Below are 25,452 nucleotides of genomic sequence, written 5' to 3' on the forward strand. Positions count from 1 at the left end.
AAACAAATATATAGTTTTAAAAAATAAAGTCTTTAGAGAGACAGTAAAATTAATATAAAAATAAGCCACGTAAAGATGAATATTACACAGAGAATCTGGATTGTGTTGTCTTTGGGACTTTTAACTGCAGAAAAACATTTGATTGTAAAAGCTGTTGAGTTATGCCAAAATGTATATTTTAAAGGTACCTTGACTTCAAAATTTGGATATAAGGATATGTTGCTTTGGAAAAGAGTCTCTGCTTTTGTTTCCACAGAAAGCAAGAGGCTATGGATTTGTTCCAGATTAAGATACATCAGGTTTGACCAGCCAAGACCCCCGAAAGGTCTCAGATGACACCATGGCCCAGATGATTCAACATCCAGAATGGTTTCAAGGCAACTGGCTCAGACGATACAGCCTCACGGACTACTCCATGATCCTAAAATTTTGTTTCCCCATAAGATACAGCGCATTCCTCCAGGCAGGAAGTAGTAAGAGAAGTTACGCCCAAATTCCCAAATTATATGTAATTTTACTTTAAGGTTAAAACCTTCCTTTTTGAAAAAAAAAAAGGGGGAAGTGCTGTGGGATGTTCTGTATGTCACATGTGTTGCTGATTAGTCAATAAATAAAACACTGATTGGCCATTGGCTAGGCAGGAAGTGTAGGCGGGACAAGGAGGAGAATAAAGCTGGGAAGTGGAAGGCTGAGTCAGGGAGACACTGCCAGCCGCCACGATGACAAACAGCATGTGAAGATGCCGGTAAGCCACGAGCCACATGGCAAGGTATAGATTAATGGAAATGGATTAATTTAAGCTGTAAGAACAGTTAGCAAGAAGCCTGCCACACGGCCATACAGTTTGTAACCAATATAAGTCTCTGTGTTTACTTGGTTGGGTCTGAGGCTGTGGGACTGGCAGGTGATAGAGATTTGTCCTGACTGTGGGCCAGGCAGGAAAACTCTAGCTACAGAATATGCCTTAAGAAGGGTATTTTTAAAAACTGCTATCTGGCGTCCAACGTGGTGGCAAGAGTTTCCACCTAAAAACTGAGAAAAAAGATTCTAAAATGGAGCTAAAAACAGCTTCCTAATTGTCTCTCTCAAATGAGCGGCAGCTGCTGGTTTCAGCTACTGGTGGGTTCCTGGAGTGCGTGCTCAACCTGCAGTATGGCGGGAATCAGGCCTCTACAAGTGGCACATTAAGCTGCGTGGTGGATTTAGCCTTTGCAGGTACAAAACAAAAAAAGAGGTTTTTGGGCTACACGCTGCTTGGATAAAAGCATAGACCCACGATAGCTCCCAGAGCTAACGGTAAACTTACCGCCGCCATGTTGGGAAGCTGAAGTGGGCGGAGCCAGCAGCCACAGCTGCTGCAGTTTAAAGCAATAGATTCACAATAAGACAGATTCAGATGTAATAGTTTACAATGTGTGTAAAATATACGTAGGCTTGAAAGAGACAAAAAAGGTGATATATACAGTTATAGAAACAAATACATAGTTTTAAAAAATAAAGTCTTTAAAGAGACAGTAAAATTAATATAAAAAATAAGCCATGTGAAGATGACTATTACACAGAGAATCTGGATTGTGTTGTCTTTGGGATTTTTAACTGCAGAAAAACATTTGATTGTAAAAGCTGTTGAGTTATGCCAAAATGTATATTTTAAAGGTACCTTGACTTCAAAATTTGGATATAAGGATATGTTGCTTTGGAAAGGAGACTCTGCTTTTGTTCCCACAGAAAGCCAGAGGCTATGGATTTGTTCAAGATTAAGATACATCAGGTTTGACCAGCCAAGACCCCCTGAAGGTCTCCAATGACACCATGGCCCAGATGATCCAACATCCAGAATGGTTTGAAGGCATCTGGCTCAGGTGATACAGCCTCATGGACTATTCCATAATTCTAAAATTTTCTTTGTTTCCCCATAAGATACAGCGCATTCCTCCAGGCAGGAAGTAGTAAGAGAAGCTACGCCCAAATTCCCAAATTATATGTAATTTTACTTTGTTAAGGTTAAAACCTTCCTTTTTGAAAAAAAAAAAGGGGGGGGAAGTGCTGTGGGAAGTTCTGTATGGCAAATGTGTTGCTAATTAATCAATAAAACACTGATTGGCCGTTGGCTAGGCAGGAAGTATAGGCGGGGCAAGGAGGAGAATAAAGCTGGGAAGTGGAAGGCTGAGTCAGAGAGACACTGCCAGCCGCCACGATGACAAACAGCATGGGAAGATACCGGTAAGCCACGAGCCATGTGGCAAGGTATAGATTAATGGAAATGGATTAATTTAAGCTGTAAGAACAGTTAGCAAGAAGCCTGCCACGGCCATACAGTTTGAAAGCAACATAAGTCTCTGTGTTTACTTGGTCGGGTCTGAGAGGCTGTGGGACTGGCAGGTGAAAGAGATTTGCCCTGACTGTGGGCCAGGCAGGAAAACTCAAGCTACAGCTATCTCTAAAAAGGATTCATTCATTCATTCATTCATTCATTCATTCATTACATATACAGTGTTCTGTCTGCATGTTTGCCTACAGGCCAGAAGAGGGCACCAGATCCCATTACAGATGTGGTTGTGAGCCACCATGTAGTTGCTGGGAATTGAACTCAGGACCTCTGGAAGAGCAGTCAGTGCCCTTAACCACTGAGACATCTCTCCAGCCCTAAAAACTGTATTTTTAAGAACTGTATTTTTAAAAGCTTTTTCTGAAAAGAGGAAGGTGTTCACTGAACTAACGATTCCCTAAAAGAATCAAGTCAAAGAAGCTGGTTTAAAGCATTCTGTCATAACCCTGCATTCTGACCTGCTTCTATTTTTCGTATGTCTGAATCTTAGTTTGACTCTTCTGGAAAAGCTCAGGGAGCATAAGAATGAGAGAAGGAGGGGAACTCTAGTATTAACCTTGTGTTACTCCACTCTTAGCTCAATGCTGTTAATTTTCCACACACAGTTTCCTTTATGAGTAATATTTTCCTTGGTTTTATTTACTTTTAGTTGACAAATAATAATTGTACACTTTGATTACATCAATAGTTCTGGAGAACAACTTAGAAAAATTCATGTAATTCCACAGATCTGAGAAAAAAGGAAAAGCCAAGTGGAAGGAAAGTTGCTCCACTTTCCCCATTACCAGTGAAACGCTCACTTCAGCAGAGCAGAGGAGACAGTAACCTGGTCTACACATACCACTACAACAAGAAAGGAAAACTACTGTTCCAACGAAAGAAGCCAACAGGGTTTGGAGATTATGTGTGTCAAGCCTGTCTGTATTTCCTTTCAAATAATGCAGGATCAAAGTCCTGAAACAGCATTCGGGGTCACCAACAGCTCTTATTTTCAAAAGATACGTACAGGATCCTTTGAAATAGTAAAAGATAATACTCAATATTTACTTAATTTTTCTTAAAAAACACCAGAATTTAACATTGCAAGCTAAGAAAACTACGCTCCTTCCCCATATGACTCAACATACAGCAATAAAAAAATGCTTTCAAGAGATTTATAGGAACTCAGCATCCAACTGCTCTAGGAAGAGCCTTCTCCTTTATAAGTCACTCGGCTCGCTCTACCTCACCTGCATTATGTTTGACAGTAAAGGTGAAATTTCTAATTGAAAAAGAAACTTACTTGGAAGTGACTGAAATTTTTTTTAGTTTTGCAAAATACAAGCTGTTCTATAAAGGAATAGTTGTGGGGCTGGAGAGATGGCTCGGCAGTTAAGAGCTGCTCTTTCAGAAGTCTTGAGTTCAATTCCCAGCAACCACATGATGGCTCACAACCATCTATAAGGGAGTAATTGTGAACTGTGCTAGACTAAAATGAGCCAAAGAGTTTAAAGACATATAGACATTACCATCCTACTCACAGCAATGATCCAAATGCTCAAGGTCTGGCATCTGTCAGTGGCAGCAATGGATGGGACGGCTCAGAAAGGCTCCTACCTGGCCATGACCCAAACATCACACATACCTGTCCATCTTCTTATAAAGCCCAAAAACATTGTTTAAAAATGGATTTAAATGTTTTTATTTGTGGTAATAAGACCCTTTATAGTTAACATACATTGTATTAAGTAGGACTGTCCTTTAAAAAAAAAATCTGAAATTTCTCCTTTAGGTTTTAAAGTTTCCTGAATTTAGTCATGGTTTTGGTGAAAAATCTATGTGTACTTTTACAATTTACAGATTACTCACATATTCTAATTTAGTCTTTGCATTTCTAGATTAGGAAATCTTTCTTGTGTAGTTATGGGATCTTTTAAATGAACCAGACTTGCTCTAACCACTTCTGGATCAAAGTATTGAAAAGCAGAGCATTCATTCTGTGGTGTGTGCATGCGTGCATGCGTGTGAATCTCCCTGTGTGAATGTGTGTGTGTGTGTGTGTGTGTGTGTGTGTGTGTGTGTGTTTCTGATGTTACATCTCATGCCAACATCAGTTCTTGGGCAAACTCCTTAAGAGAGGTTTGGACATGTTTTTAAGTTACAAAGCCCTATCATGTAGGGCTTGCAGATTCAAATGAACATCTTCACCACTAGTGTGACACAGAACGGTCCTTAAGAGACTCAAGGGGCTGAGGCAAGCTCCCATTATACGTGTTTACCCTCTTCCTTGGTTCTCCAGCATCTCTTAAATATCACTCTGTTTCGGAGTAGTGTTGTAAATGTTAATTTTATTCCAGTAAGCCCCAAACAACTAAAATCTTCAAGTGGAGTGTGGCAATCTCAAGTTTTTGTTTATTTTCACAAGATATTTGGGCCTTCACCAACGTTCCCACCACAAAAACAGGGAGAACTCTTCACAGGAAAACTGTAACTATTAAAAAAAAAAACAAAAAACAAAAAACAAAAAACGACACTGCAACCATCTGCAAAGGAAAAATTAGTTTCTCCAAGGGAATCTTGCTAGAGATTCAAACCACACTTAAGGACAGGCCCCATGCCCAGCACTAGACAGCCAACACAAAGCAAACTCAATGGTATTTTAGGAGATTTTTACCTCATAATATTCTGTCTGTGTTTGTTTGTTTGTTTGTTTTTAAACTTACTGTCTTTTGCCTATATATCACAGTCTCTTGATTTCTGTCTTTTGATGGGTTTTTCTATGTTTTGATAGGTTTTGCTTGTATGTGTCTGTATGTGCTTTGAGTGTGTGTGTGCACATGTGTGTTGCTGCAGTTCTGTGCTTTTCTTTTGTTTTGTTTTATCCTTGTTTGTCTTTTTTATTTGCTTGTCTGTTTTCTTAACAGAAAGAGAAAGAAGGCATGGAGTTGGAAGGGTGGGGAAGATCTGAGAGGAGATGAGAGAGGAGAAACCATGACCCGAATAATTTCATTTTCAATTACAAAATGACACTGTATAAACTTAGTGTGATGATAGCATCTTTAATTCCAGTACTTAGGGGGCAGGAGAGAGAGCTCAGTGGTTAAGAGCACTGGCTGCTCTTCTAGAGGACCTGGGTTCAATTCCCAGCACACACACAGCAGCTCAAAACTGTCTACAGCTCTAGTTCCAGGGGATCCGACATCCTCACACAGACAAACATGCAGGCCAAACATCGATGCTCATGAAATAAGTAAACTATAATCCCAGCACTTGGAAAGCTGAGGCCTGAGGATGTCAAGTTCAAGGCCACTGTTGGCTACACAGTGAGACTGTCTCAGAAAACCAGAAGACTGTATTTAGCTAACCCAGACACAGCAGGAAGCAACTGTAAACTACAGGGATAAAAGGCTGCACTCCTCTGAAAATACTCAGGCGCCTGTCTATGTTACCCATGCTGGATGGTTTGACTTCACCTCAGAGCAAGTGGCAAACTACACTTGAAGTCAAACAAACCTACTAGACACACAAGGCCAGTTCTGGCAAACTACTGGAATACCATGCAGATCACAGAAATAAGTATGCATGACCAGGCTGTTCACACCATCTTTAGTCCACAATAGCCCCCCACAATGAATTTACCTTAACTCCCGTCTGCCACACACACAACTCAGCACTTAATTACACTCTTTAAAAGGGCTCTGTAATAATATCTTTGTCTTCTACCTAGTTAGGTTATAATCAAGAGTAGGACCCAGGACTTCTCGTTTTATTCTCTCTCTAGTAACTAGCCGAGTCCAATGCCTAATAAGTGCTTGTCAGTTGATTTGTAATTACCCTGAGGAGTCTGTCGGTGCCAGGGACTAAGCCACTTCAAATGAACTCCTATTTCCACCAGAGATTTCAAATCAGAAAACACAACCTTGAGGTTAATGGTATACAGGAGACACTAGCACAGACATCTGACAACTACCTATTATTAGTCATCATAGATGAAGTGTTCAAAGGAAGTTCAAAACAAACCCAAGAAGTCTGAGAAAAATCTTAAACTCACATTTTTAGTATTTCTTACTAATTGCACCTGTAAATGTGAAGGCAGGAATTGGGTGCAGAGACCAAACTGTATTTTACTGGGAATAGAAAAGTTGCTGTTTTCCTGCTACCCATTGCTGACCTGTAGTTACATCCAACCTCTCTGTAATCAACGATTCCAAGCTCTATCAAGAGTACTGAGAAAGCCTGAGTAGTGGCTCCACTTCACAAGAAATATGGGTTCATTTTACAAAGTGAAATTCAGACATGTTTGCAATCCAGATTCCCCAAATTTAAATTAAAAATCCTAGACAGAAGTAAAATAGAGTTCTTTATACCATTTCTAAAAGTTTCTTCAATAAAAAGCCGTCCTCTGAAAAACAGTATTTTAGAACTGAAGTGCTAAGCGGCTCTCCTCTGAAGCTAATGTTTAAAAACATTTCTATTTCACCAGAATGTTATGAAATGAAATACTGACATGTGTGTCTACGTGCACACATGTGTACTGGTGCACATGCCTGTGCACGTGTGGAGGCCATGGGAGGGTATCAGGTGTTCTCTATCATTTTCTACCTTATTCCTTTGATGACCCGAGTCTGACCTCCAGAATCCACGGCAGAAGGAGAGAACTAACTCCTGAAAGTTGTTCTCCACACATCCACCATGGCATGCACGCACACACACACACACACACACACACACACACACACACACATAACGAAAACGGTTTAAACATCAGGGTGGCTGGGAGATGGCTTGGCTTAAATGCCCGCTGCTCAAGCACAAGGCACTGAATTCAGGTCTGCAGAACCCATGTAAGAGCTGGGCATGTAACTCCAGCCTTGCTTGACAAAGTGGGCAGAGACAAATGGATACCTAAAGCTCACTGGCACATGCGCGTGTACTTACACACACACACACAACAAAAGGAATTTCATTATTTTACTATGGTAAACTCTAAGACCAATTACAACTGATTTTGTTCCTTTTTTTCTGTGTGTGTGGAGTGCTCACGTGCCATGCATGTGGAGGTCAGAGACAACTTGAGGAGCTGATTCTCTCTCCACCATGTGGGTCCCGGGGATTGAACTCAGGTTGTCAGGCTTGGAGATGGGTGCCTTTACCTGCAGAGCTATCTTCCCAGTGTCCAATTAAAGTTTTTTAAATGATAGGTAAATGCCAATTCATTTAAAAAATATTCTAATTGTGTGTGTGTGTGTGTGTGTATGTGTGTGCATGCGCGTGACAATATGTGCACATGAGTGCTGGTGCCCAGAGAGACCAGAAGCGTGTGATCCCTCTAAAGCTGGAGTCACAGGCAATTTTCAGTCACCTGATTTGTGTGCCTTAAACAGAACCCAGATCCTCTGGAAGAGCAGTACACAATCTTAACCACTGAGCCATCTCCCCAGCCTACTAATTCATCTTAAACAAATTAATCTATCAATTTTTTTTTTTTTTTTTTTTTTTTTTTTTGGTTTTTCGAGACAGGGTTTCTCTGTGTAGCTTTGCGCCTTTTCTGGAACTCACTTGGTAGCCCAGGCTGGCCTCGAACTCACAGAGATCCGCCTGGCTCTGCCTCCCGAGTGCTGGGATTAAAGGCGTGCGCCACCACCGCCCGGCAATCTATCAATTTTTAAATGAGCCAAATACTTAACTGCTGTTAGGCTAAATAATGGCTTTAAAGCCAACCTATGCTATATAATTGGACTTGATTCAAAAAAAATAAAATAATGTGAATGGATGTGTATGTGTGGGTTTTTTTTCATAGCAAAAAAGATGAGTCTTGGTTTTTATGCCATTTATAGTAAAAGTCAAATTAGAACTCAGTACTTGGTCAGCTCTACAATCGAAACATGAAATGTACCACGGCATCTGTAAAGCCACCCCACTCAAGAGGCATTGTCCCATGATACACCCGCTTTAGTAGAGGTCCCATTATGAAACACAGTCACCACATATTTTCTAAGTGGGTCATATTACCTAGAATACCCTATGGGGACACACTGTTCTCTCTGAAGCAGGAGTAGAGAACAAAACTATTTTTTTAGAAGGGGAAGATGTTTGCAGGGTTGCAAATATCTCGCTTTGTGTCTTCCTAAAATATTTTCTATCTTGAAGAGCAGGATTCATGAAGAAGAGGAGCAAGGAAAGGAAGAAAGGCGGAGGCACAGCTAAATTTGACTTGACATTTCACTTTTTTCTCTTCGTCTAACAAAGGATGTAACCTGCTACGGAAAGTTATTAATTCACTGGGTACCTGTGAGTCAAGGCACTTGAAAACTGAGTGCAAGGTACCTGTGCTGTCACAGAGCCCGTGCTCCTGTGGGTGTGTCCAGTCTGGAAGGGATACACGTGCTCTCCACCAGATAAAGTGGCGCAGGTTACTCGTCAAAGAAACAACACAAAAGGCGACTTTCAGGAGTGCGGAGGCCGCTATGCACAGTCAGGAAAGGCTTTCTGAAAAACATGTATTTCATACATGCCTGGAAGGTGGCATGAGTAAGCTCTAGCTTGGGGAATAGGAATCTAGGTTTCCACCCTAGCTTGTCCTTTCCAGCTTGGTGGGGCGGATAGTCAAGAGGGGACTTAGGCTCTGAGGTCTAGTCTAGGCCAGACGGTTTCCTAATACCCCTTTCAGCTTGATGATCTAGGGAGATGTATGGAGAGGTTTACTACTGATGCCTTTTAAAAAACCACACACACACACACACACACACACACACACACACACACACGTTCACAACTAAGGTAGCCTTGCTATAAGGACTCCAACCAAAAATAAAGTCCACATGGTATTCCCCCATTAACAGGAGTGCCACTGGACAAGTGTCCTTTTCAGTCACGCGCCTTCCTCAGTACACAATCCATAATTTAAATGCACAAACATGTCCCTTTGCTTTGTGAGGCCAACACGACAAGAACTAGAGAAACCCACCTTCATTCTGCTTGAAATACTAGTAGTCGAGGCACTACTCAAAGTCCTGTCTAGCCAGTTTTTGTTTTTCCTCCTAATAAAACAAGTGTTCACTTTTCCAAAATGTGTTTGCTGTGAGTAAGTGTACAGTCTTTTTTTAAAAAAAAACAAAAACAAAAACAAAAACAAATGTCATACAAGAACCTGTAGCTAAAACCAGTTAAGTAATGCTTTTCCCACCGAGGGATCCTGAACAGTCAGATGATGAAGGCAGACCAAAACAATCACTTGGTCGAAATGTCCAGATCCACGGGCTCTAGAAATAAAATTCTAATTTAGCAGCATGCACCAAAAGGGCCAGTGCCAAAAGAAAAATCAAATTTATCTAAATGTCCTTGGGGACATGAGAGTGTCCAGAAGAAAACTTACTCATTATCAAACATTTGTGATAAACAGAACATATCAAAAATTCTAACACGCCTTTCATCTCAGCACGTGGGAGGCAGAGGCAAACGGATCTCTGTGAGCTCCAGGCCAGCCAGGGGTACAGAGTAAGACAGTCTCAAAAAGACAAAATAAAAAAAATTTTAAGAGAAAAGTTAAAATCATTTCTGGGATTTTCATCCTTTTAATATACATATGCAGGTTTTCTTCATAAAAATACTTAGCCATTTGCAGCCGGGCGGTGGTGGCACACGCCTTTGATCCCAGCACTTGAGAGGCAGAGGCAGGCAGATCTATCTCTGTGAGTTCAAGGCCAGCCTGGTCTACAAAGTGAGTTCCAGGACAGGCTCCAAAGCTACAGAAGAGAAACCCTGTCTTGAAAAACCAAAAACCAAAAAACAAAACTTAGCCATCTGCAATCAGAATAAAAAAGGAGTAAGATCTTGCAGAGTACAAACTTTATCAAGGACATTGGTTCCTTTTATCTATAACTGGTCCTTATTTGTGGAGTACATGATACATACCACCGTGCATAAAAAGAGGCACCAGGCATCTAAAAAAAAAAGTGACATATTTTCAGCCAGGTAAAAATCCCTTAAAATGTTCCCACCTATAAACTTAGATCATATAATCTGCTAACATTTCAATAATTCATTAAGTTCTCCATTTCCCTCTATGAAATTATTACTCCTGCTGAGATCTCGAGTCTTTTCTACATTCCTCAGTTTTCATTAATAACTATACTTTGATATATTGACTACATAGACAGAGTGCGCCTGTAGGTTTGAACCCAGGGCCTCACACATGGCAGATAAGAACTCCACCACTGAGGAGATGATACAAGAACTCCATCCATCATGACTAAGAACGAGGGAAGCGTCACAACAGAAGAAATGGCAAGCACAAAAGTCCTAAGACAGAAGCAAGGGCGGTGCTTCTGTGGGGTGGGGGTGGATTACAGGAGATGAGGACTCTCCTCTGGGACAGAGTAGTGGGACTCGAAGGCCACAGGTTTTATATCATTTAATTAGGAAACAGGTGAAGGGCTGCACACAGAGAAATGTCACAGTCTACACTATACTCAGGAAGATTACACTTGCTGCTCTGGGAAGGAAAAGACTAAGTAGCAGCAGTTAACAACACTCTCCTTTTAGTGCTTCTCACCCTGTCCTCTTCTGTCCCCAGACCACTGAGTGCGGGCTCTGACGTCTTTTACTTCACAGACCACCTCAAAAGCACCCAAACTGGTCTCCCATCTTCTATAGCTACATTTTATTTCATCATTTAGTCCTAACTGGTCTCATGTACCCAAGGCTCGCCTCAAATTGGCTATGTAGTAGCGGCTGGCCTCCAAGTCCTGATCCTTCTGCCTCTACCTTCCAAGTACAGGGATTTTAAGCACATATCACCAGCTGGTAGGGCCCCTCCTCCTCCAATGCTCTGATCATGCCTTCATCTTTCCTACAAAACCTCAAATCTTCTTGGTTGGGTAATTATTTCAGTGGCACACTTACCTAACCTAGGGCCCTGGGGTTCAATTCCCAATACTAAAACAACTAAAACAATTCCCAAAAACAAACAATGGCCTCAAATATCACTGCCAACAAAATGAAGTACAAACACCATTCCAGAGTCCAATGGCAAACTACCTTTGTGGTCTTACCGGCCATCACTAATGTGACAGACTCTGCTCTTCCCCCACTTAATATGGTCTATTCTTTTCTCGACGTAACTCTCATTGTGTACATGCATGTGAAGGTCAGAGGGGGTCCTGGGAGAGAAAGTTCTATCCTTCCACAGTGGGATTCTGGACTTGAGGACACGCTGTCAGATTTGTGCATGGGAGGTACTGGTACCCACTGAGCCATCACATTGGCCCGTGGACACAATTTTCCATGCCAGTGTCCTGCTTCTGTAGGTCTACTCACACTGACCATTTCCCTAAGGCTTCACAGGTCAGCACACATTCCTCTTGGTGACCCAGCAGTATCTTTTACTACAACACACAGCATTTTAACATCATGACTGAGTTTAAACAGGTCTTACAATTCTACATTTATTTAAGGAAATGTACTCTAGAGTTTCTACTCTATTTTCTCTTCACAGTGACTCACTAAATCACACACTACTAATGGGTTTCAGTTTTCATTTTGAACACACCGTTAGTGTACCTTTCCAGACGTTAACTGGTCACTAAACTAGATCATGTCATTAGAAGATAAACCTGTGAATACCAGACCATGATGATTTTAACCTTAAGGATATAGGATAAAGCTTGAATCATATCTTCATTTTATGTATCACAATGCCAAGTATTTGTTAATTATCATTAAAGAAAAGATTAATAATAAACATAGCCATCATATTTATGATTAGACAGGATCATGGTCAGGACTGTTTTATGCTCACATCCATCTTGTTTCAAATTATTGTGATAGCCAGTTTTCAAAGACACTATGACCCACAGTTTGTTTTCCTATCTTCTGGAATCATAGAACAGCACTGTGGGATGGGGAGCACAGTAGGCACTCTGGGGTGATATTTTGTTGTCCTTAATAAAGCTTGCCTGAAGATCAGAGAACGAACAAGCCACTAGATTAAACATAGAGGCCAGGCAGTGGTGGCACACACCTTTAATCCCAGTACTTGGGATCACATGCCTTTAATCCCAGTTCTTGAGATCTCATGCCTTTGCTACCTGTATTTGGGAAGCACACACGCCATTAATCCCAGCACTGGGAAGTGATATGGCTGGGTGGAGAAAGGTATATAAGGCATGAGGAGACAGGAACTAGAGCTGAAGCCTTTTAAGCTGAGGACTCAGGGGAATTCAGTCAGAGGCTTTGTGGAGATAGGATCTCACCTTCCATTCGGCCTGAGGATTCGGTAGTGGTGAGAAGTTTCTCTAGTGTCTTGTTCCTTTGTCTCTCTGATCTTTCAGTATTTACCCCAATATCTGGCTTCGAGATTTTTATTAAAAGATCAATTAGGATCTGTGCAACATAAACCATAAAAACCATAAATTTTTACATCATCTTTCTCTCAGGAGGATGTGAGTGTCTTTATGTATGGAGGACACCTATTACCATCCATTGGACTTAATTCTCTTTTATCACAGACATTCTCCCTCTGCCTAGCAAAGCATCTTCTTAGTCCAGTGTCCTCATTTGGCCCTCCCAGCTCTGCCAAAGCTGTAATAAGGGTAAGCCTTGTGTTTCACTTGAATGACAGCTACTAAGGTTGAATGGCCTCCCCTGCAGTCAGCACTAAGGTTCTTGACCATTAAAGTCCTGCTAAAGTTGTTGACTCTGTTGAAATCATCACCAGTAATTTGAATTAAGAAAATGAAAAACCAATGAAGTGGCATCCAAATCTGCACTGAACAGTCTCTTCTCTGCCAAAGGGCCAAATTCCTAAGATAAGCCAACGGACAAAGTAAATCTTTCTTTCTTTCTTTTTTTTTTTTTTTTTTTTTGTGTGTGTGTGTGGAGCTGAGGATCGAACCCAGGGCCTTGAGCTTGCTAGGCAAGCACTCTACCACTGAGATAAATCTTAATACCTGGATCTCAGAGACTCATTAGGTTTACCATGAGCTAATTCACATAGGTTCCGGAGGAACACAGAGTCACTGAATGTGCACTTGCTGGGCCTGTCAGGGCCTGTGTGGAGACAACACAACCAGGGATACTCCACAAGTAACATGCTCTGCACCAGCTCAGGCTGCCCAACTTGGTGCTAAGAGGAAACCAGCCCCAGAGACCTCCCAAAGTGTTTGAGACTACCGAAAGCTCCTGAGTGAGTGAGCTCCAGGCATCTGGGTAATGGTGGATTTAAACAAAGTACTATGGGTGTCCCTGGCCCCAAGTCTCCACCACTGGGCTTTGAGATCTAGGAGCACGAACCTCAACATCTGTTAGCTATTATCTCTTCACGTCCAGAACCCAAGCTTCAGCAAACTCGGGGCTTTAAGAGAACCATCTGCAACTTCTCTACTGTTCATTAACACTGCACACCACATACTGCTACTCACTGCACTTGCCTCGGTGAAAAAGCCACCAACTCCAAGAGCTTTATGTCAAGAGTTTAGCGTGAACTAAAAAGAAAACATTTTTTCTGACATAAATAGAATATATATAAAGTGGCAAAATTTCAAGAATACAAATTACTCCAAGAATACCTTTTCAGGATGAACACACACTGAACTGCTGCTCGGATACTGAGTTACTTTCCTCACTGAGAGAGCATGCTCTAAGGCCGATGACAAGTAAAGCCAGAATTAACTTACCTCAAAGGATTCAAAATCCAGGCTGACCATTTTTTTTTTAATTAACAGGGTAAATAAGAGCTGTACTTTGGAAATAACAACTATTAAATAATACTTGGTAGGGGCTAAAAATATGTAAGAATATGGGCTGAGTGTTTACACATTCCCGTGCTGCCTTCCTGTGTCTTGCTGGTAGCTTTCCAGAAGTAGGGCATAAGTTATTAAATTTGTTTTTTCTTTTAGCATTGGCCCTCTTATACATGCTGCTAAATGACAATTTCCTTTCTTTCTTTTTTCTTCTTTTTTTTTTTTTTTTGTTTTGTTTTGTTTTTTTCTGAGACAGGATTTCTCCATATAGCTCTGGAGCCTTTCCTAGAACTCACTGTGTAGCCCAGGCTGGCCTAGAACTCACAGAGATCCGCCTGCCTCTGCCTCCTGAGTGCTGGGATTAAAGGCATGAGCCAGCACCGCCCAGCCCACAATTGTATTTCTAATGATAAGAATCCTTTGAGAACCTGTCTTGGAAAGGTTACTGTATCACCTCACAGTGGCCTCCAGGGAATGGGGGAAGAGAATAAAGCAAACAGATAAACAACAGCATGAAAGGGGAAAAATAATCAGAGAAAAAAGAAATGAAGGCTGTCTGTTAGCGTTTGCGAGACCACGAAGCACACCCTAAGTAAGGTCCTAGCAGGAGACTTCTGCAAAGCCATACCAGAGTCACAGCAGGACACTGGTTAAATAACTCACAGGGTATAGCAAAGCAATACCACAACGGATAAACACCATCTTCACATTCTTACGCTGTGATTAAGTCAGAGATGACATGCATTAATAAATAAAATTTACTCAAAACTTTGAAAGTTCTCACCTACATAGTTACTAAAGACTCTCTTTACTCATGTTAAAAGCTTTTTGTCAGGTTTCTAATGGAGGCCTACTGAGTGAGAGTCATATCCATATGGATGAAATCATTACAAAATCCACTTGTTTATCAGTATTTAACCCATGTGACCCAAGATATACTCTAATTTTCTTATTGTTTTGTTGTTTTTGTATTATTTTGTGTTTGAATGTTTTCCCTGAATATATGTATGTGCACCATGTGTGTGCCTGGTACCTAGGGAGGTCAGAAAAGGGCATTAGACTCCCTGAAACTGGAGTAATGTGTGGTTGTAGATGCTAGGAACTGAACCTGGGCCCTCTTTTAACTGCTGAGCCATCTCTCCAATCCCATTTTGTTTTTGAGACAGGATCTTGCTTTGAAATAGGTCAGGCTGGTTTTGAATTTATTACGTAGCCCACATTAACCTTGAACTCAAGATCCTCCTCTTGTGCCTCAGATTCTCAAACGCTGGGGTTTTCAGATGTGGGCCACCATGCTTGGCGCTCTGTGCTCTAAGTTTTTGTTTTATTTTATTGCAGTGCTACTGATAGAACCAGGACCTCATGCATGCCACAGTCTTTTATGCTCATACCGAACCTTGCAGTTTTCTGAGTATTCAATGCTCACTCACTGTCTTACCAAGAGCCTTCCAAAATGATCTTTGTAGTCAGTACCTTCTGTTTCTCCATTACCACACCTAATACTTTCTCTCTCACCCACAAAAATGGCCGAAACCATTCTTCTATTTTCTATGCAAACTACTCAGTGTGTCTGGCAAAGAGGTGTTATAGTTCATGATTGATAAACATTTATTGAACAAATAAGAAAACAAATGAGTACACTGCAAAGATTCAATGCACTAATTACTTAATCCAGAAACCGGATCCTTTAGCAAGACCATGTTTTAAGCCATGAACCTATCAGTCAATCTGTTCTCTAAGACAGAAAAAAAGCCATCTCATAAACTCAAATTCAAGTGAGCTTAGTAACATGTTTACCTCATAAATCATTTCTTCCAGAAAACACAATATATCATAATCAATAATCTATACATCTTAAAAATAAAATAACAACTATATATACACTATCAATCACTTTAATTTCTCAGGTAAAACAGTAAGTTTGCTTTCAAACAGATGAAAGCTGCACCTCATCACTGACTCACCGGTTCTTTTCCAACTCATTGTGTGTAGATCTAAAAGGAGAAAAAAAGAGAGAGCATTAGCCAGGCTTGTTAATAACTTCATCATATTACAACCAGTAAACTGAACGTACAGACTTCTACAGCCTCGATCCATCTGACTTGAGTCATTATACTTGCCTCAAGTGACTGTTACAAGGGCTAACAAATCTATACAAAAAAGCAAAACACAATGAGGTAGTTAGCAAGTATCAGAATTACGTTATACTAGTTCCCTTAAATAAGTGTACTACTATTGTAATAATCCAGAATTTAAAATATGACTTTGATAAAGGAGAACGTAAGTTTTTATTATGAGAACTAAAACTGATCATTTTACATTGCGTGAGTGCCTGTGTGTTTCATGCAGTCCAGGAACCCTCAAATTCACAGTGTAACTGAGAACCTCCCAAGTGCTGGGATTACAAGCATGTACCATTCCACCTGGTTTTATGTGGCGCTGAGACCAAACCCACAATCTCACGCAAGCACTCTCCAGCTGATCATCAACCCCCATCTATCATTTTACATACCCCTGTTAATGTTAAATGCTTTCAAAATATTACATTACTGACAGCTTTAAGTTTATCCCCCTCCCCTATGGATATTTAATGCTAGATTCATAAATCTTAACAAATAAAGTATTTTTGTGAGCCTCACAATTTGTGAGAATCTACTTACTACTGTCTTGAGTTCAATAGTCAGAGGACTGAGTTACTGTCTGTCTACCTTTTGCTGGCAATTGCATGAAGTTCCACGTGGCCAAAAAGACTGACGGTCATTTCAAAGAGATTATCTTAATGAAAGCACTTCTCTCTCAAAAAAAAAAAAAGTAAGAAGAATCTCAGGATATCTCAGGAGTTCAAGAGTTCAGCCAAATGAGCAGCAAACACATGGACAGCTCGGGCAGAAGAAACTAGAAAAGCACACAACTTGTACCTCAACAACTCAGCGCTTAAAGCTCAGTTAAGTTACAACAAAACCTCTACCACTCTGTGTTTATTCAAAGCTTTTTTTGTTTGCGTGAACTGCTCAAGCAGAAGAGTTAAAAAGGAAATTGGCATATATAATTATTTACCATTATTAATGCTGTACATGTGTGTATGTGTGGGCACACGAGCCCTGGCGCACACGGAAGCCAGAGAACAACTTGTGGAGTAGACCTTCTCTGTCCGCCTTAACGTGGGCTCCAGGGACCGAACTCAGGAGACCACGCTTGCACAGCGAAAGCCATCTCAGCAATCCCCCAAGGCATACTTTAGAAATTTAACTTTTGGTGAGACTTCCTGTGCCCTCTTGGCAAGGGAAGTTTGGGTTTAGCTGCCTTCCTCTAAAAAATAAAACTGAGAACAAGCAGAATAAGAGACAATCTCTCTATAAAATTCCATAGTATACCATCAACAGCAATGTTATATTTGTAGAAGAGTAGATGCCAGTTTACCATAAACTTATTCTAAACTCTTTGGCAATCCCACTGGTGGCCATAAACACAAAGGATAATACATTCAATGATAACCAATGGTGGAATTCCAGCACTACATTGAGCCTATTATAAAAAGCTAGGACCAAAGGAGCATGATCGGACCCACTGCTGTGAACAAAATTAAAACAGCAGGGCCCTTCTGCCTCTCCTGAACAGACTTATTATTTGTCCTATTAAAAGGAAAAAAAAAAAAAACAAACAAAATGCTAAGAATCTGAACCTTCTCACTAAAGTAGGAAATCCATGACACATCTTGTTATACCAGCACAGAATTTAACATGATTCTAAATAAGAAGAAACAAACGATCACAAACACACTAATATTTCCACACTGCCTTGTTCTTCCCAGTTTACTCCTGTTTTGTTTGGCTTTTACATATAATATTAAGACAGCAAACACTAAATGCTTTCAGCGTTCAACACTGACGTAGACTACGGTGAATGAAAGCGTTTCTGGCTGGAAAATTCACACGTGTGTAGGAGTCATTGCAACTAAAGGTAAAACAAGTTCACAAAGAAAGATACACACTGTCACAGGAGTTTAAAGACAGCGGGTTCACTTCCACAGGGGGCGACTGAGAAAATCTGGGGGAAGGTAGCATTTGCTTGGGGCTTAAATGATGAGTACATCTGGTATCAGTAAAGTATGGAGCCTACTTAAAGGGATTATTTACAGTAGAAGGAATAGGAAACAAGCCCCGTGGAGAAGTCCAAAGTGACACCAGGGACCAACACTGTACAGAAGTCACAGGGACACGAGTGTGAGACAACAACAAGCCTTGCACTAGTACTAACTCTGTCACTTACACTAGCTGTGTGACCTTGGGGAGGATTAGTTAACCTGGTTCAGTTCTGTAAAACTCAATATCATCACGCCTTGTATAGGTTATAGGGAGAACTAGAAGGGAAACAAAAAAAAACACACACACACACACACAAAAAAAAAAAAACCATGCAAAAGCATTTGGAACTTAGGAAATACTAGCTCCTTATTGTTTTGAGGCATGGTCTCACTATGAAGGCCAGCCTGGCCTGAAACTCCTGACCTGCCTGCCTCAGCCTCCCAGATGCTACAACTACAGGCTGTACCACCCTGTCTTGGTAATTTTTTAAAAACATTTTATGCATATGAGTGTTTTGCTTGCATGTATGTCTGTGTACCACCTATGTGCCTGGTGCCCTCAGAGGCCAGAAAAAGGCATTAGGTCCCCAGGAACTAAGGTTACAGACAGTTGTGAGCCACGGCATGGGTGCTGGAACTGGTGCTCTGGAAAAACAGCCAACACACTGAACCACTGAATCATCTGTCCAGCCCCAGTAATTTTACTTTTTAACAAAACTAAAAATATATTACTCTAAACACTGTTAAGTATACTGCATAAGACAAATTGACAAGTTTTCAGTGACCCATGAAGTCTGCCTGGAAATAAACAAATAATCCTAACAAAGAAAAGAGAAACGGAAAGACACCTGGTCATTTAGCCAACTACGTGGATGATACAAGGTCCAGCAGTATGAGACAGAGAAAGGTGCCTGGTTATATAAACACATAGAAAACAGTAGCTCAGATGATGACAGTAATAACTGAATAAATTAATCTACGCCATATGAACACACTCCCAAACAACCCTTTTGCTTCTTTGACAACCTATGTGTCCAGCCAAGCCCTTACAATGTGTCACGAGACAGTCAATTCCAAGCTCTCCACAAGGTTCAGCTGTTCGCCTGGTTAGCTGATGTTTTCCTTCAAATAAAACTCAACTCTGAGAGCAAACACCAGTGAACTCGTCCTTTCAGACGCCTCTCCTCTGCTTCATCAACTTCCGTGGACGGAAAAGCATCTTCGATTTCACACTGAATCATGGGTAATCTTCATCAATAACATCACTTTAAGAGAGACACTGTGTGGCCCCTCTCTGAACAGGCCCCATTATCTCAAGTAGATCCCTGTGTTTTCTCTGACTACACCATAACTAACACACAAACTCTTCAGTGTTTAGGGTGCAGTGTGATGCAGTCACAGGACAGATGAGAGAAATGAACCTACATAAACGGTCACGTTTGACTCCAGAGTATCGCTGCCAAGAAAGGAAAACAAAGTCTCCGTTACCAGAGCAGAGGAGACACACGCTGGTTCATTAATGAACCAACCTTCAGTTAGTTCACATTTTTTGTTTCATTTGCTTTCCAAACCTTCAAGTACCCCCATGCAATGAACTCCTTCAAGTTGCTCCCATGCACCGAGGTAAATATTATCTACGAAGCCAAATGAGTATCTTCTAACTCATAACTTATAGTCTATAACCCATATACATACATTTTTTTTTTCAAAAAAATCGGAGAACTGCAGCTGTAGTAGGGTGAAGGGGTCTCTGAAGTTACATCCAAAAAGGGTTGACAAGGAAAATTATGGGAATCAGTGGAGCAAAACTTCAAAGTATACTTATTATATTATTACTATTTACTGTCTTTTTAATGTACCATACCCAGTTTTTACTTTTTTTAGAGTATTTTCTTCATGTTTCCACTAAAGATATATCTAATTTCTTAGAGAAGGCAGTAAAAGACATTAAAGATGACAAATTTTGAATTTTGTAAATTTTTTTTTTGGGGGGGAAAGTCTCATGTTTTCCTTAATAACAAAATCTACAACCAGCACAGTAATTAACTCACACTGTGTGATTACCCCTGTCCTGGCCCACTCACTGGCTAGTGAACATGCCAACTGCTCACTGTGTGATTACCCCTGTCCTGGCCCACCCATTGGCTGGTGGACATGCCAACTGCTCACAGCTCTTTGGTGACTCTGAATGACATGCTAGGGCCATTCTGAGTGAAGAGATCTTCATCTTCAAGGACTATGCTTTCTTCTTCTTACACTTTATCATTAAATTTTACCATTGTGAAAATGGCCAACAATATGAGACACATACTGGTATTTAGTAGGCAAATGTTTTGTTGAAACATTAAAAGAAACAAGTTAATGTGATGATTTATATCGACTGTCAACTTGATAGACCTAGAATCACCTTGAAGATAAATCCCCAGGTGTAGCTGAAGTTTTCCTGGCCCCACCCGGCTCCTGTAGTCCCTCATTCCTGCAGCTGCTCAGACCCAAATGAACACACAGAGGCTTAATATTATTTATAAATGCTTGGCCATTAGCTCAGGCTAACTACTGACTAGCTCTACCACTTAAACTCAGGCACATCCATGACTAGGTTATTCAGATGGGCCAACACATCCTAAATGTGGTACCAATCTATGGGTTGGGGTCTTCTGTGTGTATGTGTGTATGTGTGTGCCAGCACACATGTGTGTACATGTGCATATGGAGGTCAGAGGTAGCTTCCTCATTTGAGACAAGGTCTCTCACTGAACACGGACCTTAGCGATTTGGCCATACTGACTTGCCAGCAAGCCCCAAGCATCCTCCTGTCTCGGCCTCGGATTTCAAGTGTTTAAAAAAGGAAGACAAACAAACAAAGAACTATCACCAATGAGCACACATGCTAAATAACAAAACAGAATGAAGATTTTTAAACATTTCTAGATTTCCTTCACGTAGAGCAATTAACTAAGCCTAAGTTCCTCTGGAAGTCTTCTCAAAGATGTGTCAGCATCGTACAAAAAAACACAGTTTTCTGTGAGCTTGCTCAGGCATACAACCACATCATGTTCCCTAAGTATCTACACTGGGAATATGAGTACTCTAAAATGACAAAGTACTCCTATCACTGAGTTCAGATTTCACTCTGACCTGTGCAAAACAGTAAAAAAGGCAGGACTCATTAAGAAACTCAGGAAAAAAAGAAAAGAGAAAAGGGGAAAGGAAGGAAGGAGGAGAGGGAAAGAAGCTAGCTGTGAGGTCTGGAGACATGGCTCCACGGTTAAGAGCACTTGCAGTTCTTGCAGAGGACCTGTGTTGTTTTCAGCACCCACATGATGGCTCACAACCCTCTGTAACTCCAACTCCAGGGGAGTAGACACCTCTCTGGCATCCAAGGGCATCGGGCACACATGTAGTACACATACAAATATATACACACACAGGTAAAATGCTCATACATATAAAAACAGCCAACTGTGGTGGTGCACACCTTTAATCCCAGCAGAGGCAGGCGGATCTTTGTGAGTTCCAAGCCAGCCAGAGCTACACAGTGAGACCCTCTTCCACATACCCTACAAACTTATATTGTTAGATAAGTACCATATATTATGAAATATTTGTATTTTATATAAGTAAATCTTAGTCTCTGTAAAGAATCCCAGGATGGTTTTGTAAAATTGGATTGGAACTTTTGATAATGTTAATTCTTTAATCAACAATGATTCCACAGAAAAATGAGACTGAATATTTTTTCTTTGTCTTATGATACTATTTTCAGGAATATAATCTGCCTGTGAGGGTTGGTTATGATTGTTAATGAATCAATGCAGAGTCACCTGGGAAGGGAGGGGTCTCAATGAGGAATTGTCTAGATTAGGTTGGCCTGTGGACAAACCTGTGAAGGGGTTTATTAATTGTGTTAATTGAGGCAGAGAACCCCACCCTGAATGTGGAAGGCATCGCTCCCTAGGAAGGTGATTCTGAACTGTGTAGGATGGAGACCTGTGCACTAGTACACAGGCATTCAATCATTCTGCACAACCGTTGACAGATGCAATGGGCTGAGCTGTCTCAAGCCCCTGCGGTGCCTTTCATGCACTGACAGACCCTAACTTGGAACTGTGAGCCAGGCTAACCCTTTTCTCCCAAGCTGATACCGTCAGGGTAGTTCACCATAGCAACAAAAACAAAACGACACTGCCTTCAGAGGACAGCTGGCTGGGTAACGTGCAGATGTTAAAGAAATAACACTGCTGCCACATGTGATGACGTATGCCTGTCATCCCAGCATGCGGGACGCCCAAGCGGTAGGATCTCTTCAGGTCCTAGAACAGCCTGGGCCACCGGGTAAGGCCAAACACAGACACTAATCTTAGCATGTTCAGTGTGATGAAAATACACTGGTCAGAGCTTCTATAAAGGGCAAAGGTCATTTTGTCCTATGTGATGGTGGAACTATGGAGGGGGCAAACCCAAACACCTGGAAAGTCACATTTCTTCACAGCAAGGCAAACTCACTGCGCACGACCTTGTACTTTCTTTAGAGTATTCAAAGACTTACTAGATTGGTTCATTAATTAAATTCGGAATGCAAGACAGTCCACGGCTCTACTACATTCAGCAGTTTCAATAGTTAATGAAAAAGAAAATAAACTGTAAAGAGTTCAAACAGCACTGGTGGGAGGGAGGCATCGCAAACATCAGCCATGGGCCACATGGTTCAGGCATCTGATGGAAAGGCAGAACACTGACACATAAAATCTAGGTTTGAGTCTTAACTTTCAAGTAAACTGCTACTAAAAAGTCTTTGCTAATCCTGGATAAACAAGTCTAGGGACTTTAATTCATCCTGTCGTTCTACCGAGGATATTGCCTGAAATACAATCCAAATACAATCCTTATTTTAAAAAAAAAAAAAAAGCAGAATAAAATAACTTCATTTCATACAATTTTCTGAAATCAAAATGAGATGATAATATATGATATGGACTTCATAAATGTACAACTTGCATATTACATGAAAGTGGTGATTATTACTATTTTTATAAGATGGAGCCTGCCTTTTTTTTTTTCCTTTTTTCTTTCTGAAATGGGGTCTTACTATGTAGACAAAGCTGACCTAAAATTCACAATCCTCCTGTCTCAGCCTTCTGGGAATACAGGCATGCACCTCTGTGCCCACAGGAACGCACCCTTTGACACACAATTCTATGTCTCCATGTTTACAAATATAAAAGTACAGCACAATTCAGACCTGCTTGCAATGACAAGAAACACCTCAGACTATTTGAATGCCATCAAAAGACAACTGGCTTAATAAATCACTACACATGAAGCAGAACATCCTACAGTAACTTAAGATGTCACAGATATATAAACATGAAAAAAATGTTTAAACAACAAGACTTTTCAGCCATAAAGGAAAACAAAATTCTTACAGGAAAATGGATGCAACTGTAGATATCATAGTAATTGAACTAAGCCAGTTTCAGAAAGACAAGTATGTTTTCCTTTGAGTAGTTGCTAGACACTGTACGTATGTACACACACACACACACACACACACACACACACACACACACACACAATATCTTTATGCCTGACATGAGCAGAAGCGAAACTTGTAGGAAAACAAAGGTACCAATGGGGGGAAGGGGGAGGCAAAGGTTGGGTGGGCGGGCACAGGGGAGGGAACTCAACACACAACAACACATCCTTGTATTAAACCTTTAAAGAGAGTACTTTTTTATATGTTCGGGATAAGTAAGAGCAAGGTTATAATAGGTTCCCTGCCATGAAGCTCTCCCTCGGGTCCTCTGTTATAAACCTCACTGGATTCTGTACTTCCTAGACGAACTTCGTCATATCTGAAGTAACACATTCACCAGTTTTTCTTTCATTCGATGGTAATTTTCATGAGAATAGAAATACAGTGTGTCTACGTAAATACACCTACATATGCCAAGTGGGGGATGTGCCTTTTTTTTTTTTTTTTTAAGACAAGGTTTCTCTGTGTAGCCCTGGAACTTGCTCTGTAGAATAGACTGGCCTCGAACTCAAGAGAGTCACCTGCCTCTGCCTCCCGAGTACTGGGAGTAAAGGTGTGCGCCACCACTGCCCAGCACTGTGGCAACATTTTTAAATGTAGATGTGCTGGTTAGTATTCCTGTGCCTCCGCTCCCCAGCTCCCGCCCCCAACTTAACACAGACTAGGGTCATCTGGGAAGAGGGAACCTCAATTGAGATAATGCCTCCATCAGACTGGCCAGCAGGCAAGTCAGTAAGTAATTTTCTTGATCCATGATTGATGTGGAAGGGCCCAGACCACTGTAAGTAGTGCCAACTCTGAGCAGTTCATCCAGAGTTGTATCGAAAAAAGAGCTGAGCAAGCCAGTAAGCAGCACTCCTCTGTGGTCTCTGCTTCAGTTCCTGCCCCGGTGCCTGTCTTGACTTCCCCTGATCATGGACTGTAACTTGTAAGTCAAATAAACCCCATCCTCTCCATGTTGCTTTTGGTCAGGGTGTTTCATCACAGCAACAGAAAGTGGGCTAGGACAACAGGAAATCAAAATAAAAAATATACATAACCAAGATAATAAGAGCCAGAGGAGAGAGATGTTCTATAACGCATCCTTAAATTACATTAGCTCTCAACAAACTAAAAATAGTATCTGGAAACAGTTTGTCAGTCATACTATCAAATCCCTTTGATTAGATTAATATTTAGAAGATTTACCCTCACAGGAAAAAAATGACAAAGTGTATCAAAAATGACGGGACAATGCTGCCTCATTTCTAGGAAGAACTCAAGGTGACAAAGCTTTCTTCAGATCACAGTCCACTCTACCAGGTTACAATGATGGGCACAGCTTGAAATCAGCTTGCTATTAAAATTTTAATATTCATACACGCATATAGTATGTTCTGATCAAATCCACCTCCCTACCTTCCTCTCCAATTTCACTGCTGTCCCCTCACTTTTCCCTCACAACTCTCCATGTGCTTTTATTTTCTTAATTTCATTCCACTGAATCCATTTATTGTTACGTGTGTGCACAGGTATGGGTCCATTGACTAGCCTACTGGTAGTCCCTCAGAGTCAGAATCCCTGAAGAAAACTGACTTCTTCCCATAGCAGGCATCAGTTGCCAACACCTCCTCAGAGAGGGGCAGGACTTCCTGATCCCCTCCTCCATCCATGCTGGGATTTTGGCTGGCTTGATCTTGTGGCGGTCTTGTGCATGCAGTCCCACCAATGTTAAGTTCACATGTTATTTTGCTACAGATGTCTACTACCTCTGGCTCTTAAAATCTTTATTCCTACCCTTCTG

General features: G+C 41.0%; 1 protein-coding gene across 2 annotated transcripts in view; it reads right to left on the bottom strand.

Moving 5' to 3' along the window:
* Positions 1 to 25,452, bottom strand: part of Mxi1 (MAX interactor 1, dimerization protein) — a 74,859-nt gene that overhangs the window by 18,780 nt on the left and 30,627 nt on the right. For both annotated transcript variants that reach the window (XM_059256562.1, XM_059256568.1), the window contains exon 3: positions 16,014 to 16,043. In XM_059256562.1, the coding sequence (XP_059112545.1) occupies positions 16,014 to 16,043 (30 nt within the window). The remainder of the gene's footprint in view (positions 1 to 16,013; positions 16,044 to 25,452) is intronic.

Source organism: Peromyscus eremicus, chromosome 1, assembly GCF_949786415.1.
Source record: "Peromyscus eremicus chromosome 1, PerEre_H2_v1, whole genome shotgun sequence".
Classification (NCBI taxonomy): Eukaryota; Metazoa; Chordata; class Mammalia; order Rodentia; family Cricetidae; genus Peromyscus; species Peromyscus eremicus.